The 19,494-nt window shown below is 40.1% G+C and overlaps 1 protein-coding gene across 2 annotated transcripts in view; it reads left to right on the top strand.

The window, feature by feature from the left end:
- The first annotated feature begins 1,820 nt into the window (after positions 1 to 1,820).
- The window catches only part of wwc3 (WWC family member 3), a 38,053-nt gene continuing 20,379 nt past the window's right edge, over positions 1,821 to 19,494 (top strand). Inside the window, exon 1 of one of the 2 annotated variants that reach the window (XM_020630799.3) lies at positions 1,821 to 2,304. In XM_020630799.3, the coding sequence (XP_020486455.2) occupies positions 2,159 to 2,304 (146 nt within the window). In that variant the 5' untranslated portion in view covers positions 1,821 to 2,158. The remainder of the gene's footprint in view (positions 2,305 to 19,494) is intronic. The other variant, XM_020630790.3, reaches the window with a different exon arrangement.

Here is a 19,494-nt window from a genome sequence, read left to right as displayed (position 1 = left end):
TCTGCAGTCCAAATTCAAAACAATGGAGAGCACAGTCTACCCCCGCCCCCCTTCTCCCTAGAGTCAATGTGCATGCATGGCCATGCCGTGGTCACAGAAGCTTCAGTGTTTAGCCAGCTCTGCATCGGGATGCACTCTAACCTCTCCTCTCTTCCTTAATGTCTGATGATATCGTATGGAAACATGCTATGTTGAGTGTTGTTGTCTGACAACAATGCAGCAGCTATATGTCCTCCATTTAAGTTTCCATTCCGGCCCAGAATGGTCTGTATTCGTTTTGAACAGAGAAGAAGATAGGTACCCCCACACGGCCATTTGGACTTCCCTGGGTTTGCCAGGCAAATCAACAGATGTTACAGTGATGGAAGCGGGCAAGCGAACTGGTTCAGATATAACTGCTTCTACCCAACCTAAAAATATTGAAATATTCTAAAAAGCTCCACGAGCAGAAACATAGTAAAGTCAGGATAAATATTGGAGATGCTTCTGAAAAATGGAGAGAGGCTGCAGCCCAGAAAGTTTACAAGACCAATGCAGAGCTGGCTAAACACTGAAGCGTGTCCGTGACATGCAGCTTGTGGCCTACGCATCGACTCTAGGGAGGAGGGGGCGGGGGAAACACTGCTCACCAATGTTTTGAATTTGGACTGCAGTACCAATTCTAAACACGATGTTCCAATATTTATTGCCCCTTTAAGTAGATCTGATCAACTTTGGCTTTTATTATTCAGACAAAATGTTTGTGTGTATGCTAATGAGTATGTTGCTATGTATTTATGTCTGCATATCTACTTAAGTGTACCTCTTTGTGGGTTTGATCACAGGTGTACACATGTGGTTGTATTGCATAACAGAATTGAATAGAATAGATGTTTATTGCCATTTGCACAGGTACAGGACAGTACAGGTACATTGGAATTCTTGTGCGTTTCTCCCTGAGTCAGCTTCTACAAAAAAGTTAAAATTATATATAAAATAGAATAGCATTGTAAGAAAAAAAGAGTAGAAAAGTACAAAAAAAAGTAAAAGTAAAAATAAACAAGTTGTAGTAACAGCTAAGTGATTTAAAATAAACTGTACAGAAGTTATACACTGAATTAAAGCAAAGATATGATACAAAAAAATAACAAGGGGAACACTGTACAATGAAATGAAAACATAAATAAGTTTTCTTACTGCACTTATTATCTCTTATTGCATAAGAGTGTGGAAGTTGGTATTTACATGTAGGCCTGTATTGTACATGTATTGCTTCAATATTGATATTTTTACATGATTTCTTCTTGTCCTTTTACTTCAACATATAGCCTAATGTTTGTGTAGTCATCATGACTTAAAATTAGGCCTACAAAATATTCTTTTTTTACATTAATTCACAATTATTATTACAGTATAGTTATTATAGTGGTACCATGCTATTTCTTATCCTAACACCAGGTGGCGCTGCTGTACAATTTATAATGATCTGAGTCTTCAACTCACTAGAGGTTTGTCACTGTGTAAATGGGGAGTTGTCCGCTGTTAAATGTAAAGTTTAGTTTGAGTTTTTTTATTTATTTATTGATGATAATTATATTTATTTCACGCAGTAGCCTAAATAACTGTCCAAGTCTGTGGGATATTGAATAGTAGGCTAACGTGTTGAATAGTTTTATTTAATAGACGTCTGTTGTGACTTAATATAATGTAAGGAATGGGTTGAACTAAAATCCTAAACCATTTTTTTTTAAGTTAGTTTTAGCAGCCTCGATGAAGTTTATTGAGAGAGATGAGCCTTGAAGTTTCCTCATTGGACGGAACAGCTCTGTACGTCCGACACTTTATGCAAATGCGCTGGAGCCGAATATGGACACGGAGGAATGAAACATGGTGGAGGAGGCGAACATGGAGGACCGAGGACCGTGAGAGCTTGCACTGCTGTTTTTCTGCGGGGTTTAAAGAAGAGGAAGAAGGAACCTGGATGTACCTCCAGCTGGGCCGTTTTAAAGCTGACAACCTCGGTGGAAAGTTTAGGGTTTTTTTAACGTCAACTTTCTTTGCGCCGACAAGTGCGTCGAGGTTTGAGTTTGTTGTAATGCAGTAGAAGAGCGACTTTTTTTGGGGGGGACAAAACGCCAGGGCAGGGGGGGCTTCAGCCCCTCTCACCATCCCCGACGCTATGCCGTGGGTCAGCGGCGGAAAGCGGAGAGAGAGCTCGGAGCTGCCGCTGCCCGCGGGCTGGGAGGAAGCCCGAGATTACGATGGCAGAGTGTTTTTTATCGACCACAACACCCGGCAAACTTCATGGATTGACCCCAGAGATAGGTATGCTGAAGGCCTGGCAGCACATTACAAACACTCACACATATAAAGTCTTTTTAATTCAGCAGGTCCTCATAACAAACTTAACACAGTGAGGAGATGCCAGGAGGGAGGGGGCCAGTTTTGTTTTGTTTATCGGGGCCAGGGGCAGTAAAGTCACCCCCCTTCATTCCCCTTTAATGTGACACAAAGCTGCGGTGGATTTTGTAGCAGACACCGATGAATCAGATGAGATTTGGCAGCCAGTTTTGTGGCCTCCAATCTTTTTCAGAAGTTCCCATGCAAACACGGGATGTAACGCCCCACGGTCCCCTACTGTGCAGCAGCTCACATTAATACTTTCAGATTGTTTGTCTTTTTTTAAATGTGTGACAGCTCTGACATGAAGCAGCTCAGTGTTTCCTGTTTGTCTCCTGAAACAGCAGACTGCATTGTCAGTCTAGTCACCTGAGTTTACATGAATCTGTCTCCACAAACCTGAATCATCAGACTCATCAGTAAGCTCATTTATGACTCCCACTGACCTGAAACATTCCTTGCTTCAGCACAGTGAGCTATTGTTACCCAGCTCCTCTTCCTGTCCATGCAGCTCTCAACTCTCTAAAGTTGTGTTTCAGCATAAACTGACCCCATAATCTGCGTGTTTCTCTTGATTTTAAGTATGCAACTTAGTAAAAGCAAAGGGCTTAAAAACTCCAACTCCCAGAAATCTTTGTGAAAAAATGTCAGGAATGCTAGTTGGGCCACTGGGAAAGCTGCAAGGATGTGCTTTTGTGGGGGACTGGGATTTCAGCGGCCCAGAAACAGGCTCAATCAGGCATTCAAAGCAGACTTTGTGAGATTACTGGGAATTATTGCAAGTATTTTTTACCTCTGCTGCATTATGAAGGGAAAGTTCTGACAAAAACAACACTTGTCTCTCTCTCTGTGCAACACTTTTTTTCAAAGCAGATTTCTTGCAGCTGATTTCAACAGTGGGAATGTAGTAGCTGCATGTAATCTAGATAAGAGAAACCTGATTTTCCTTGAAGAACCCCCCCCCCCCCCCTCCACTCCCCCTTTGCAAGTTGATTAAGCATTGTTGTGTGCAGCTGATAGCAGTTTCACAACATCTCATAATCGTCAGCGTCTGAGCTCTGGTGGAGTTTTTTTTTTCTTTCTTTCTCTTTGCATGACTAAAGAATGTTTTCTGCATTTGTTCTGGTGCTGCTCAGTGATTTATAGGTTATCCCGGCCAGAGGAATGTCTTCTGTCACCACCTGATACTGAATTTCCAATAAATCACATCACTACACAGCCCTAAAGCTGACTTTCTGCTAACGTGCAACAGATACAAAAAGGTGTCAGCTATTCGGTTAGTGTCAGCCGCTCTTACAAAAAAAAAATGTCGTCCTGTCCATCAGCTGTAGATAAAAAGGAGTGTGAAGCCTGGTGGAGCTGAATGCAGCGATGATAAGCATTTTCTCCGCGTTTGACAGCTGCTCTGTTTAAGTACGACTACAATCAAAGGCTGATGGTTTAAAGATCTGGTATCTACCACATGTTATTATTGCTGGCCTTCATTATCCTGAGCTACAGGCTTTAACTCAGTGTGAAAACATGAGCGAGCACACGAGCTTGAGCCTCGATGTGATCAGATTATTTAGACGTGGAATCAGAAAAATGAACCAAATGTTGTCCAAACGTAAACTGTGATATTCAGATAGTGTGAAGAGGTAGTTTAAGGTGTTTTCCAACACTTAACATCCTCTTAGAAATGGCAATGTTATCAATGTTTGAAAGCTTAATCAGCTTTTGGATGGATGGAGCTGGTATTAACTTGTCAAACTAGTTGTGGTGTTGTCAAATGAGGATGTGATCTGATCTTTAAAAAAATAGTAGAGCTGGAACTCAAAGCGATTGTTGTGATGGAGTTTACAGCCATTAATTGTTTTATGGTTGCCAATATTTAATGATTGACAAATCTGTAATTTTCTTGATTTTTCTACAATTGGTTTGCTCTATTAAACATCAGTTTGAACAGTGCAAAAATATGATCAGTGTTTACCAAAGACAAAAATGTATCTTTGCAGATATTGCATTTAGGCACAGCAAGAATGAAATGGCACTCAAGCCGTATTAAAGTCTAGTGGGACGGCCCAATGGAGGTGGATTCATACCAGAATGTAGAAGAGTTTCTTAGCTGAGTGAAGTTTAAAAAGCTTGATTGTTGTTTGCAAATCTTTCTCAAAGTCTCCACACAAAGTGATTGTTTCTTTCAACACGACGAATACATGACAACGTAATTAAATACATCAGATCAGGATAGTCCCTGTTTTTCATTCCAGGTAAAGCTATTTAAATTTGTATAGGATGAATATCAGAATCTGATTGGTTAACCGTTATTTGTCTTGACAAAGTGATAAAGTACAAGAGTAAGAAAACCAGCAAATACTTCAATTCTAAAAGCAACATGAAGGGAACTTTTTTTTTCATGTCTGTGTCTTAACTGTGACATAAATTCTACTTTCAAAATGTTGTGACTCATTTTTGTCAATCAGCCAATCAAATTGATCATATGAGTAGCAGATAGTCTTGATTACCAAGAGTGGACATTTTTCTTCTTCTGTGGATGAATTGAAGAAGTGTCAGAGTGGGTAGTATTAGTTGGTCCTTTGTGTCAGACACTGACATGACAGCAGTGATGATTTAGGGCCCTGAAGCCTTATTTGGTTGGGATCAAACTTTTCCATGTTTTGGTCATAATATGATCTGTGACTGGAGCCTCAGAAGCTCCTTTTTTGCATTTATGTGAACACCTAAGTGCAGGTGAAAGAAGACACCTATGAAGAAAGACAAGATATTATTTTTAGGACTGTCTAATTTGATGCTTGTTATTAATTGTTCCATCACAGATTAAGCCTTTAAATGAAGAGCTGTGACAGTTTGTTTGGACACCTTGTTGTTTCTTGTTGTGCAGGGTCAGGGGTCCGGGTCAGGGATGTGCACGAGCCTCGAGTCTACTGACCTGCAGAGAGGCATGTCAGTTGTGGATCATCGCCTATAATCACTAAAACACAAGCGCCATTGAGCTGAAACATAATTGTCAATGATGTGGTGTAACAGAGCTGCATTTCAGCCAGAGTTCAAGTTTGTTCTCGCTGGTTACAGTCCATGTCTGCAGGCGGGGTGGGGGGGGGAGAAGCTGGACGGAGATGTTTTTGGTTAGATGGCAGCGTGTAGTGAAAAATCTGACCGATGTGTGAAATAGGTGCAGATACCTGACGGAGAATCTCTTTAGCAAACTCTGGCGTTTAGCTTCCCTCTGTCATGACCTTCTAGCACAAGCAGGTTGGGGTGTCACGATACCAGAATTTTAAACTCGTAAAGTAGTAAACACTAGTAAAAATCAGAATCTGATTTGATACCACGGCAACAAAAATAGAAGTCCAAGGCACCCGTTATTAGCTAATGATTATTTTTTTTAATCATCATGAATTGGAAGCAACCTCCTGCACACGTCTTAATTGGCAACATTTCAGTGCCGACATGTCATTATTTTTACTTAATATATATATTTTGTTGTTTGCGTGCAATTTTTGATGGATTCATTCCTCTCCTGTGCAACTGTCTTCTGGAGTAGATGTTGTTTTTTTAGATACTTTTTGATACTATCAATCATTAAAATATCAAAGACTGTATCAGTTCAAAACTTGTGGTATTGATAAAGTTGACAAATCTGTAAAGTCAGCACTTTTGAAACCCTCCTCATCCCTGCGTACACGTTTGATGATTATGTCTTTAAGGATGGCGGACACCTTGAGCCGCTCGGGGGGCTCCTGCAGATAAGCTGAGCTCTTCTGCGGGCCTTTTTTTTTTTTTGCTGCTGTGGAATGAGCGTTATGTCAGGCATGCCTACACTAATGCCCGGGGGCTCTGCTCGCTCGCGGCCCCCAGACAAAGCAGCCAGAACAGAGGCAGTTCCCACGTGTCTGCCTCCTCCTCTCCATCCCCGGGCCCTGTAGGCCTCCTTTATTAGCTCTGTTATGCAACAGCCATGGCCGGGCCTGCCGCTCAGCAAAGGGAGGCCTTTATACTTGGTCACAAAGCACACCAAATTCAATTATTCTGGAAAGGGTGAGCTGTGTTTCCAGCACCGAAAGGTTATTCACATGCGCTGAACCCCGCTGTTATTTTGCTTCCCCCTGTGTTTTCATTATGATGGCTCTTTTTTGTCTTTTTGAGGGGGGGGGAGGTTACGAACACGCTGTTGCTTGATCCTGTGTCATTTTGCCCCCATGTGTTTCTGTGTTTCTTTTTCACCACCATACAATGTGTTTGTCTTCAGCTTTCACCTTGCTCCTTGTTCTGGAAGTTCAAACTCCCCTTTAGTCCAGCAGCTCGTCTGATAGGCCCTTTAATGCTGCATGCTTTTTTCAACTGATAACTTATATTTAGGATGAATAGTAAGAATAAAAACACACACAAGTAGCCGAGATTAGCTTTTTTCTGCATCAGTTCTCACGCTCTGCTGCTGCTGCAGCTACATTCAGCTGCTCGCCTGTACGTTGCTTGTGTTATGTGTATATTGTGAAGAATGCTACCTAAACAGGACATGCCAATCTCAGTGGACCAACCTCGAGCTCTGGGCCACCATTGTGTCTTTTTTCCTTCCACCCATCTGCACAGAACTCATTCAAAAGACAAATTCAGCCAACAGAACGAAGTGTACCAAAAGTTCAGTGAGAATGTGTCAGTGTGCTGTAGTTTTTCATCTCAGCTCAACCCATGTTATAGAATGAACATGAGCAGTAGCTCAGTCTGTAGGGACTTTGGTTGGGAACTGGAGGGTTGTCGGCTCAAGTCCTGGTATGGACCAAGTATGGCATTTGGGACTGGTTGCTGGAGATGGAGGGGTAGCAGTTCACTTCCTCAGTACTGGAGAGCAGCTTGAGCTAAAGGCACCTTATTTTTATTCTGCACCTTATTTTTATTTTTTATATGTGAATACTTGCTGCTGTTTTTATCCTGCACTACAACGGGCCAAATGCAACGAAATTTTGTTCTTATCTGCACTGTAAAGTACAAGTTTGAATGACAATAAAGAAAGTCTAAGTCTAAGTCTAAAACCCCCCAGCTGCTCAGGGCACCAGTCCCTGTGTGACGCCCCCTCACTCTCTACCATCTCTCTGCCAATGCATGTTGGTCTTTTTGTGCTTTCAGGCTTCAAGTGTGTTTGAAGTGTGTCTCAATATAACAGAGAGAAAAAGTTTAAATGTTCCTCCAGATCACAAATCAATAACAAACAACTGTTAACTGTGAGCAAGGCAGATGATTAATATAGCGCATTTGAGTAACAAGTGCTTTACACAAAACATCATGATGAAGAGAAAAAGAAACATCTGAAGGTTATTAAAACAAACTTTTAAAAATCAGAGAGAAGATGAAACAAACCTGGCTAAAACAGAAGTTTAGATATAATAAGACAGCAGCAGTAGTGTGTCATCATTTGGTCCTGCTGTATGAGTTGAAGACAGGAGGAGCTGCAGTTGTAAATGTTGTTAAAGGTTGGCTAAAACATAACAGTGTTAACTTCTGCAGCCGATCCATTCTCATTATATTTTCTGCATGTCTGTCTCTGATTGTAGCATCACTCTCACAGGATGTGGCATGATTAGTTTATCTTAAAGAAACAGTTCAGTATTCCTTTAAGCAGGCTTGTATGTAGGTACTTGTAAGTATATTGGGCAAGAAAATGCCAATCAGAAGCTAGACTATATGACTTTACAGACCGGGTTGCTTGCGCCACGTAATTAAGTGAATTTTAAGAAAAAACGTGCTAAAACTCAACGCTGATAGTGTAAGTGCAAGTGAACGCTATATTTAAAACATTTTCCTCTAGCAAGCTACTTTGTTTTAGCACTACGTCAGCACACCATATACTTGTTCCTCTGCATGAAGCCTACTGATCAGATGTTTGGGTTGGCAAGTTTTTATTTTAATTTTTTTTAAAGATTTATTTTTGGGCTTTTTGTGCCTTTAATAGAGAGATAGGACAGTGGATAGAGTCAGAAATCAGGGAGAAAGAGAGTGTGGAATGATATACGGGAAAGGAGCCACAGGCGGGATTCGAACCTGGGCTGCCCGCTTGAAGGACTACAGCCTCCATACGAGGGGTGCACGCATCAACCACTGCGAGTTTTGAAAGAGACAACAAATACCTCCAAAGTCATTACTGTGTTGTGGGGCTCTATCGGCCTTACAGTTCCTTTTTAATTGCTGGTAATTTTTTGTTCCCTGTAGACAGCCAGGCTCATGTTTTAGTCTTGGTTATAAAAGCTAAGCTACCTGTGTGCATGACGTAGCTTCATATTTACCCTGAAGACACAAGTTCTTATTTAAAGCTTTTTTTATTTACACCAGAGGTAGTCTCTTGTTCTGAATGTATTCCTTTAGGCTGAAGAGTTTATCGATGAGGAACTTTACTTTTAGACATGAATGAACTCTAATGGAAACCATAAAGCATTCTGGGAGAAGGCTTCGTCATAAAGAGATGATGGCTTCTACCAAAAGAAGCATCACTGAGTCAATAGCAGTTGGATGCATTAATATAAAGGTGATTGTAGTAGTACACACCCCCTTTACACAGTTAACATGTTGTTGTTTTTAATCTTCATTTTCTAACTGAAGTATTCCTCCAGTCTTTAAATGATGCTATAGTAAGGAAACATCACTTTTAGAGGGATAGTCAGCCCTGACGGTTCACATTGATCACATCCACTTCTCCTCCGCTCATACTAACAGCAGCCCTTCCCATGTGTCCAGACGCTGCCTAAATGTGTCCAGAGACAGAGCTGCTAGTCTACTTATAGGAGACCTATTTCTATAAGATTCAACACATAATTGGAGGAGCGGGTGTCTGTGTGTCTGTCAGCTGCTTCAGGCCTTCCTCTGAAATGCTGCACCGGAGAGGCTGCACATAAATGACATTCCTCCCAAAGTTGTTTTTCTTTTTTAACACACAAAGGAATTTGTGGACCAACAACACTTGTGGCCTTTTTTTTTTCTCTCAGAGACCGTCTCGCATCATATTTGAGTTAAAACGGGAGCACGCAGAGTTTTCCGTCGTCGCCTCATGACACTGTGTCGGCGTTGTCACATTTGTTGTTTTTTTCTGGTCACATATGCTCGTCATGCAGAGGTCAAACCTCGATTCTTATTTGTAGACTTCAGCAGCTGGCTCGCTGCGATGATGAAAGACGGTCAGAGTTTGTATGAACGTGTTGCAGGGTTGCCATGATATAAGTATTTAAATGTCAGTATAATACAAAAAATGGAATGATATCGATACCTGTTTCGCTACTGAAGCAACAAAACTTAAAAAACATCGGCATCACATGGATCATTTTCTGTTTTCAGAATTGCTTAGAAAACTCCTGCACACTGACTAAGTTGCACAAATACGTTGGCAACATATTTTTTGCAATTTCTGATGGATATATTCCTTAGCACTCATCTTAAAAAAACTGTATGTCATTTTCTTAAAGTTATTGTATTGGTTTTAACACGTGGTATCAAAGAGTATTGACAATTTTTGATAACCTTTGTAATTGAGTTTTTAAGCCGTGCAGTTCGCTAAGAATCTTCTGCTGCGGTCGACTGATTGTTTTTATCACACAAGTGTTTGTTTTATTTATACTGTGATCCGTCACACAATTAAAACATCAGTGTTAGAAATTAATCCTGTGTGCAGCTGAAGAGGGCTGTGGCGATGACTTGTCTAAATTAACACATTTGATGGAGCAATCAACACGTTTTTTAATTCAATATGAACTCAGTGAACTGGAGGAACATTTGCCTTTAAATGTAGTTAACTGCTTGAAATCACAAAGTCAAACAGGAGGATTTCAAACCGGCTTCTCTGGCTCCATAATGAAGTATAGTAAAATAATATCATGTTTTGAGTTTATTTTGCACACAGTAAGAGCAGGAAAACAAAGGTCTGAGAGCGGCTGGAGATGATCAGAACAGACCGTGTCCAGTAGCCCGGACTCCAGTTTCACATGCCTTTCTCAGCCCGTTGTCGCGTACAGGCGTGTTGCTGCTGCTGCAGATAGAAATATCCTCTGGGACGACTCAGAACGGCACAGATTATTCTAGAATTAGCAAACGTCTTAAAGAACTAAAAATATTTTTGTTGGGAAGTTGTGAGAAGCGAGCAAGCGCTGCAGCATTTCACTCCTCCACAGCTGAACATGCTTGTCATTCTGTCAGTCCCCCCTTTTTTCTATTTCAGATATCTGTCTCATTTTCTGTTTCCTCTTCGATTGAAAGACGATCCTAGGGAATGTGTACTCTTTTAGAAGAAAACTCCTCATTATAATCTTCCTTTTTTTACAGCTGACAGAGCAGCTGTAACAAACTATATCAGTAAATATGTGAAGGCTTAGACCGGGGATTTTAATCATGGATTATATTTAAGTAAAAAACTAACAATGCAGAAAGATCTCAGTTGTCTATCAGTTCAGATACTTTCATCAGCCTCTTATCATGCTGTAGACTGCTCACACCATGTACTTCCTTGTGTTGGACTTCTCAAGTAGTGTTGTCTTCAATCAAACATAGTAATCTATGAAGACTGCAGCTTTATTTCATGTGGAATTTCAACCAGGAAAAGCACAAACATTAAATCTCACTGAAATTCTCATCATAATTCTGCTGGTTCGTTTGCCCTGTAGACTTTAATCCAGTTTTACTTTAATAAGTGAAAAACCTACTTTCAGTTACGAGTGGGCGCTTCCTGCTCACCATTAGCTCTACAAAGAAATATTTTCTTCCTTTCAGACATAGCCAAGGTGGAAGGGATTTAGCACCAAAATTCTTCTGCTTCCACGCTTAACTTTTGATTTCAAGCCATGTGTCCACATTACCGACAAATATCTGAAACACACTCAAACATCTTAGTCCTCATTCACTGTCTGACGTCTCTCTGCTTTTCAACATTGTGGTGTCAAAGGTGTGCTAAGTGCTAAAACGCAATAGTTTTCCTGCATGCGGATAAAAAGGCCCGGGGCACGCACAAGGTGATACCTGTGCTTGTGAATGAAATTGTGACTTCTAAAGAGTCCTGGCCTGTGGGGTCTGAAAGTATGATATGTTACTACAGCTTCACTTCACTTTTTCATTTCCGTCATTTTAGACTCAGTTATGCACATTAAAAATAGCATGTGTAGAGGGGTGAGCTCTAATGTGGATATTTGAGTCTACGTCCATGATTAACATCCCTGTGAGGCTGTGCTGAATGCTGACTGAAGGAGAGCTAAAGGACGGAGAACACGGTACGATAACAGGCCAATTTACACCTGAGGTCGTACGAGTTCTTTTAAAATGGGTGTCGAACAATTTGGAAAAGCGAGTTTCCCGTAACTCTGAAACTTTAGATGGCTGACTTGATTTGATTTTTGTCTTCACATGGGGTGCAAAAGATGTTTTGTTAGATTCTTTTTTATTAATTCACGTATGATGAAACATCAACATTTTGCTCAAATTGAAAGTAACAGTGACTTTCAACACATATTCACAACATCATCGCGGTTTGTTGTTTTTGTTACAACTTGTCCACTTTCAGAATTACAAGCACGTAAACACACTAAAGTCAGAAGAACAACTTTCCAACCTGGAAACTGGGACCGTCCGAGGAGCACATGAACGCAGCATTCCATCAGTATGTTGAAGGGCCTTTAATCAGCGATCAGATGCACCTGTGGAGTAAACCACATTTAGAGGGACTCACCGTGCATGTCTCACTGTGCACTGAAAACAAGTTTGAGATGGACTGAAGCGTCTGCATGAAATAGTTTTGTCTGATAAGCCCGGCTATGATTCAATAAGTATATTCTCCATTCAGTGTTTGGAGGACATTTCTCCTCTACTTCAAAACCTCTTAAAGGTCCTCCTCACTTCTCACAGTTATTCACCATAAGAGCTCTTTAAAGGGTTAAGATGCTTTGTGGATAACTTTGATCTTAACCAGGATCTAATCTAAACTTTAAGGGGAAATTCTAAGAAAACATCTCGATTCTTAGAACTTCTTCAGACTTTTGTCACTAAGAGCAACTCTTTGTACTTCAGAGGTTTAGTGAGTACGGCCCCTGATCTTCAGTCATGTTGTTAACCAAAAGCTGTTGCAAGCGAGCGAGAGAGACAGAAGTTGCCAATGTTTTTATGCAATTAAGACAGTGTGCATGAGTTTGCCTGCATATTTTGGCTAATAAAAACAAGAAATTACCAAACTACTGGGGCAAAGGAGTTTAAAAGTTGTGTTGATGCCATGGTAACAAAAACAGGAATCTATTTCTACTAGAATCATGTCAAAGTTTAAAATGTGTCATATCAGGACAACCCTATATCTGACAAATAGAAATCAGGTGGTGAAAGTTACACGTGGACAAAGAGTTATGGCACCATTAAGTATCAGAAATGTAAACCTGCTGCTGACATTTAAGACAATGTAGGAGACTCACAGGAGTCAGCAGGTTCAATTATCTGGACACAGTAATCGTCTGAGAAATGAAATGCGGGATTTTTTATTTGTCTGGACCAAAGACAGACATGGCAATATATTGTGAGCACTGTCAACACACTGCTGCAGAGCTCTAGTAATCCTATAGGAGCTCTATGACAATCCTACAGCGCTGTAGTGATGATAAAAACGAGTGTTTCTCCTCACACAGCAGTGCAGAGCAGTGGCAGACCTTCATTCATCTCTGTTAGGTAATGCATGTTGTTGACTGATTCACAGTGTCAGCAAACAGGAGTTTACACAGGGTCACTGTGTCAGGCTGACAGAGGAGTGACACACTTATTACTCTGTTTGCTCTTCCTGACTGTCTGATAAACTAATGTGCTGTGTATTGCTTTAGTTTTCCTTCTGTCCTAACATGCTTCTATACCATGCGTGTCTACTTTTAGTTTTTACGATGTTTTGGCTCCTCTGAATGTACTGTCATCAGATCGCTCCTCTCCGGCTCTCTCTGTGCTGCTGTGGTTTCAGAGTCTCCCAAGACCGAGACATGACTCGGAAAAACTGAGGCTGCTGCGCTGTCACAAGACTGCGTAACAAACCAAACATTCAGACGCTCAGATTCAGATCAGTGAGTGGACATGTTCCCTCCTCCAGCTCTGTCTCTCTGGGAGGTCAAAGAGCACTTCAGGACTAAAGTCTCTGACGTCAAAAGATTTCCCTTCTTTCCACAATGTTTTTTTTCTCTTTTTTGATTTTCAGTTTGCCCTGATTCAGATTGTAACAGAACTACATTATGTGCTCTTTTGATAGGACTACGTTCTGTTTACGATATAATTAAGGTTGTCAAAATTTTAGATAGTTTCAGACCATGTTGTTTTTTAAAGATACCATCTCTGCCAAAGTTTAAAAAAGCTGAAGAAATTGAGTCATATTTTTAACCATTAGCTGCCGTGAGCAAAAGATCATGAGCACTGTCTCAGGGGATTTCACAGCTTACAGGTTTACTTCAGTTTAAATCAACTCAAGTCTGTTTGCAAATTAATGCGACTCGTTTGAGCTGAACGCTCTCATTCAAACTCTGTTACGGACCAAACGATCTTCTCGGTCTGCTGCTTTTCAGACTGCTTTTTTTTTTTGTAGGAACAATTACCAACCTTGATCACACCTATAAGTGCAGGAAGCATTGTTTCCTTTTTATGATTAGACCAGCTACTGTAGCCACGGTCCTCGCTCTCTTCATCTTTGCTGAACATGTGTTAGGCGTAACTGGCAGATCTTCAGAATCAGAAGGGGGTGGATGAGCAGGTCATCCTTCAGGAGGATTAACGTGCGCCTTCTCCTGAACTGTCTTGATAAGCACCTTCAGCGATTCTGTGACATTAACATCTTATTTCCGAGCCGCAGTTGAGCCTCATTTTCAAACTATTGTTTGCCTATAGTTATAATTACAAACAATATAAAAACCAATGACCAGAGTCAACATCAATCCGTGAAGTTGTCTGTCCATTTTGAAATCATAAAGTTGTTTTGGAGCAGCCACAGCCAGGCAGGAGTCAACAGGGCTTTGTTTACTTCCAGGTTTTTTTCCCGCAAGAAATGTTGACCCATTCATGTCCCTGTGTGAACACAGATTTAACAAATGGGTCCATGATTCAGACCAGAGCAAATGTACTATAGGTGTGAAAACACCATGGACTGCACAAAGACACTGGCAACATTTCAGTACCAAAGTGTTGTCATTATTTTATTATCTTCGCAATTTAGACAATGTACAGGAGTTTTTCTGCAATTTCTGTAAATACAAACCAGAAATGACCAAATATTTAGTGCCAAAGACTTGAATTTGTGTGGCCTTGTTGTTGAGACAGGTATTGATAATTTTTTTATTTTGTACCAGAAAGGTATTGAAGGCTTAAAATGTGGTATCATGAAAAACTTAAACTAGCTAGTGGACAAATGTTCAATGTAACAGTAGTTTCTTATGACATCATCAAACGTGAAGAATACTTTATGAATAGCTGAGAATATTAGCTGAAGTCAGCGAAACATATTGTCTGTATGTATGTAGTCATACCATCCAGAGAAAATATGGATGTAGTTATGTCAGGAAAATGAAGCAGCATCCAAATATCCATTTTGCAAAAAATCTGCAGTGCATGGTCAAGATGGGTTGAACTAAAATAATGGCTAGTAAAACACAGCACCTACATAACCTACACCCTACAATAACTAAATCCTGAAGTTTTCAGGGTGAGCTGCATGTGTGAATGAAAAGAGCTGAATTTTTCACTCAGACCTTATCAGGAGTTTTTCCTGCCAGCATCGTAGTATTTATTTCTGCAGAAAGTCTGAGTGAGCTGATGTGAGAACTCAGCAAGATATAATCAGGAGAATTCACCTCGAGTGAGTGGAGAGGGGTGGTGGCGTTAATTCCCTGTGATCGATGCACGACTATAGACTATCTGCATGTTGCAATCTCTGTGCGCTTCATTAAACTGCTGCATTATGTTTTCTGTTTGCCAGAATATTCATCTGCGCTCTTTTGTGGATATTAGGATTCTGTCTACACGTAGCATTAATATAAAGGCAGATAGCCTCCTGCTGTGAGGTGCATGTGTAAACAACCATTTCAGGATTTGATTGGTAGTCCTACTGAAATTCCCTAACAAGTTTCAGGATTGAATATGTGAAAAGGCGTATGACTCATATAACTAAAGTTTAATAAGATGCAAGTTTATCGGTCTAGCCCCCAAAATCCAACTGATGAACTTTTCCAAGCTCAGTATTTTACAAACCACAGTCCTTTATTTGTTAATGTGTGGGCGATGCTTTCTTCATTATCTATCCGGTCCTTACATCTGTTAATACTTAAAGTAATGTGACTGGATTCCAAAACTATGTGACACCTATATTGACCAGCCAAAGAGATTCTTCTTGGTGCTTTTTCCTTCAGTCATTTTTTAATTAAACTGCCCTGGATGGATAAAGTTGTGACTGCCCTGTCTGAGGGGTTTTTAAGTGCAGTTCTACATTATTTGACTTGTCTCACAGACATGTGTTGGGGAGTGTGGTTGTGTTTGCCTTGTCCTTGTGGCTGTGTTTGAGAATCCTTTTCTATTTGAGCCACTCACTGCCGTATATTTGTGGTTATATAAGTGAATGCTACTACTCCAGTGAGATATTTTTCTTGGGGAATATTTACGACTTCATATTGCTACTGATTAGTGCTGTTTTACACAGTGGTTGTGGGTAATGTAGGTCTGTATTGATAAGGCAATCATTTGATTTGTCCAGTGTTTCTCAGGCTGAAGTCCAAAGAGTCATGTATCGTTTCAAGAGATGAAAAAAAGAAAACTTTTATATACTACTTTTCAGGATTTTTATTTTTCAAGACTTCTCTTGTTAAAAAGGCCTCCGAACCATCAAACGAGGAAAAGAATCTTTTTATTCTCAAATTTGATCAACTTAGACATTGTGTTCTTAATAAGAGGCTGCGAGATACACTTCTCTCTTTTGCTAGAAGATCGTATCCTTGAAAGTACCTGAGATCCAATTTTGTGGCAGACTCTTGTGTCTCTTATTTAATCTCTTATCTGTGCATTACTTTAGTCTGAGTGTTTGCTCAGAGTGAAGTCCCAGGATGAAATGGTAAACACTAGTTTTTAACAAACATTTGAAACTGCACACTAGAGACGTAGCTTGTGGCATTCCCCTGAAAATGTGTGAAATGCTAAGGGAGTTTATTGAATTTGAGGTATTGTGGAAGGATTTTGACGAGCCTGTGTGATTGATCACCAACAAAAATAGTTTTCAAATGTGCCAAAAACAACAGATCTCAGCAATACACCACACTAAAGGTGTCTGCGGTGAAGTGAACAGCGGAGTCTGGAGAAAGTTGGAGTACCTCTGAGTTTCCAACTCGTATGAATCATCATCATTCGGATTAAAAGCGTCTTTTCAAACTTCAGTGAAGTGTGTTTGTGTGCAAAGAGGAGAGCTGCTGCTTGGTCTGTCTCCTGAGGAATGTGGGGCAGGATGCCTCAGCTCCTCTCTCTGGGCCGTCCCTTCATTGTGTGCATACCTCTGCCAGAATCGGGCCTCGTGCACCGTCTGCATCGCGAGCATTCTGTGGTCGAAGGGGTCACTGCCACTGGACCCCCTTTGTCTGCGCTGATTGATGGTAATCAGATAGTTACTATATTCGCTGCTGTCATCAGACCGGCTGGTTCACGGCTCGCTGATGTGTGTAGATTAAAAGAGGAAGTGATGTCATTAGCTCCACGCACATTCCTTCATAAATCATTACAGTTGGCAGTCATTTATTGTTGACATGTAATCTATGAAATGTTTTAATTCAACTTGATAAACGTCTTTTATAACAATTTTGACAGCTAAATGAGATTCAGAAGCTAAAGTAAACATTATTATTTTGTATTTTTGTATCTAATGTAATCTACATTCTGCCACCACACATCAAATCATTCCCAGTTTGATTGACAAAGTAAGAGATGTATTTATGTAACCACCACACCACCACTTAATACTAAAAACAAACATTTTGTAGATCTATGGCCTGTTGCTAAGTGCCAGAAGCTTTGTTTAAATAGTGTTCATAACAAGACTTTTTTCAAAATAATTGAGCAATAACCGTTCAATCCTGCAGGCAGAGACAAAAAGCAGTTCAGAGCGTAAATGTATTACGAGTAACATTTTTGGACCTTTTTTTTTTTTTTATCTCAAGTGAAGACAATACAGCTCAACAGTGACCGCCTACTTTTTCAGCAGCTCTGGTTCAGGAAGTAAATTTACCCATTCAGATCCATTTCAGTTTTTAATCCTGAAACCAAGGCTATGTTTATGAAGCCATATAACTAGAACACTTCATTTAATTCCAAAAAACATTTAATGTACTGGGTTAATCTCATGAAACAGCTTCAGATTGATCATAATAATAATACATTTTATTTATAACGCACTTTACATTTAAACGAAAATCTCAAAGTGCTACAATTTCAATAAAACCATAAAAACAGTAGCAGTAGTCAAAGGTAAATTCAGAGTTAAGAATCTAAGCATAAAACCAGATCTAAAAGCAGTGGTTTAAGTCTTTATGAGAAGGCTCTTTTAAAGAGGAGAGCTTTCAAGTCCTTTTGCGGTCCACCTGCAGGACTTGGTTAGGTTTATCAGAAGGTCGCCCTTCAGGGACGAAGGAATAAAGTTGAAGTTGCTTGTTCAATTAAACACTCCAAAAATTGTTCCCTGACCCTGGAAACAGTACTAGCCAATCAGAGTGAAGTAGTACAATCCAAACACAGCAGCCAATCACAGAATTAGGCAGGAAACTACAGCACTGCTAACTTGGCTCATAACTTTTCAAGCACTACTACTTGAACCTTTTTTCTTTGTATTAACTGTGTTATTGACTACCTTATTTTTATTAAATAAGAAATTGACGCACAAGTTGGTTAATTTGCTAAAGATATTATTTTTATAGAAGAGAAAAAACAAGTACAAGTAAGTTACAGTAAGGTTATCACTTGCTAACTCTGACTAGCTTTGACAGGATTTGACATTTAACATAATAGGCTTCGCTACCTTTGACTTTTACCTTTGATTTTTAGATATTGTGTTTAAGTGTTGTAGGGCAGATGTAGCTGCTGGGTTGTGATGTTCCTTTCAGTGTGTATGATGTCGGGTGAATATCTCCCGGTTTTATTTTGGAGTCAACAGTTTGGTCTCCTGACCACCTGAACTGATCTGTTCCTTCCCTGAGGAGCACCACACTGAGCACCTCTGTAACCCCTTAAAACACACAAGCTATCTAACGTGACAATCACAAAACCGAGGACGAATAGTTTCAGGCCAAATAAAGCTCTGTGTCTGCTGATGAATCAGCTATGCCGACCTTTCCTCTGAATCTTGTATAATGATTTTCATATATGAGTTGATAAGCTTTTTGTAAAAATACAAACTTAAAGTAGAAGGTTGATTTTTTTTTTTTTTTTCCCAAGCGTCCATGTAACTGACACACTATTTCTGAGAAAGCATTGGCCTGAATTATGATATAATGTGAAGGACTTAACAGCTTTGATTATTAGAACATGTGTTGTAGCAGTAGCTCAGTCTGTAGGGACTTGGGTTGGGAACCGGAGGGTCGCCGGTCCAAGTCCCGGTGTGGACCAAATATAGAATTTGGTCTGGTAGCTGGAGAGGTGCCAGATCACCTCCTGAGCACTGCCGAGGTGCCCTTGAGCAAGGCACCAAACCCCCTCCCCACCACCAGCTCAGGAGCAGCTGTGGGCCGCTCCATCACTCTGACATCTCTCCATTAGTGCATGTCCATAGGATCCTGTTTCTGCATGTGTGTGTATATTTCAGCCTATCTGTGTGTTCATGATTTACAGAGTATAAAAACTGAAATTTTAAAAATCTTAATCTCGTAATGCAAAAACATACAATCCATGTGAATTCAGAATTGTCCAATTCCCAGGTGTTTAAAACTACACAATGTCTATTATTTTAATATATATTATAATATATACAAGCAGTATTGAAAAGTTTCCACGCTTTAAAAAACCACATCTAATTCATAACACAAGTGCATAAATCACTGGAGATTAACTGGACTTTGACTTCAGTTTTTGGGAATTAAAAACAAGAAATTACTCAATATTGTAATATTGACTTCT

This window comes from Labrus bergylta, chromosome 6 (assembly GCF_963930695.1).
Source record: "Labrus bergylta chromosome 6, fLabBer1.1, whole genome shotgun sequence".
Classification (NCBI taxonomy): Eukaryota; Metazoa; Chordata; class Actinopteri; order Labriformes; family Labridae; genus Labrus; species Labrus bergylta.
This window is presented reverse-complemented; position numbering and strand designations above follow the sequence as displayed.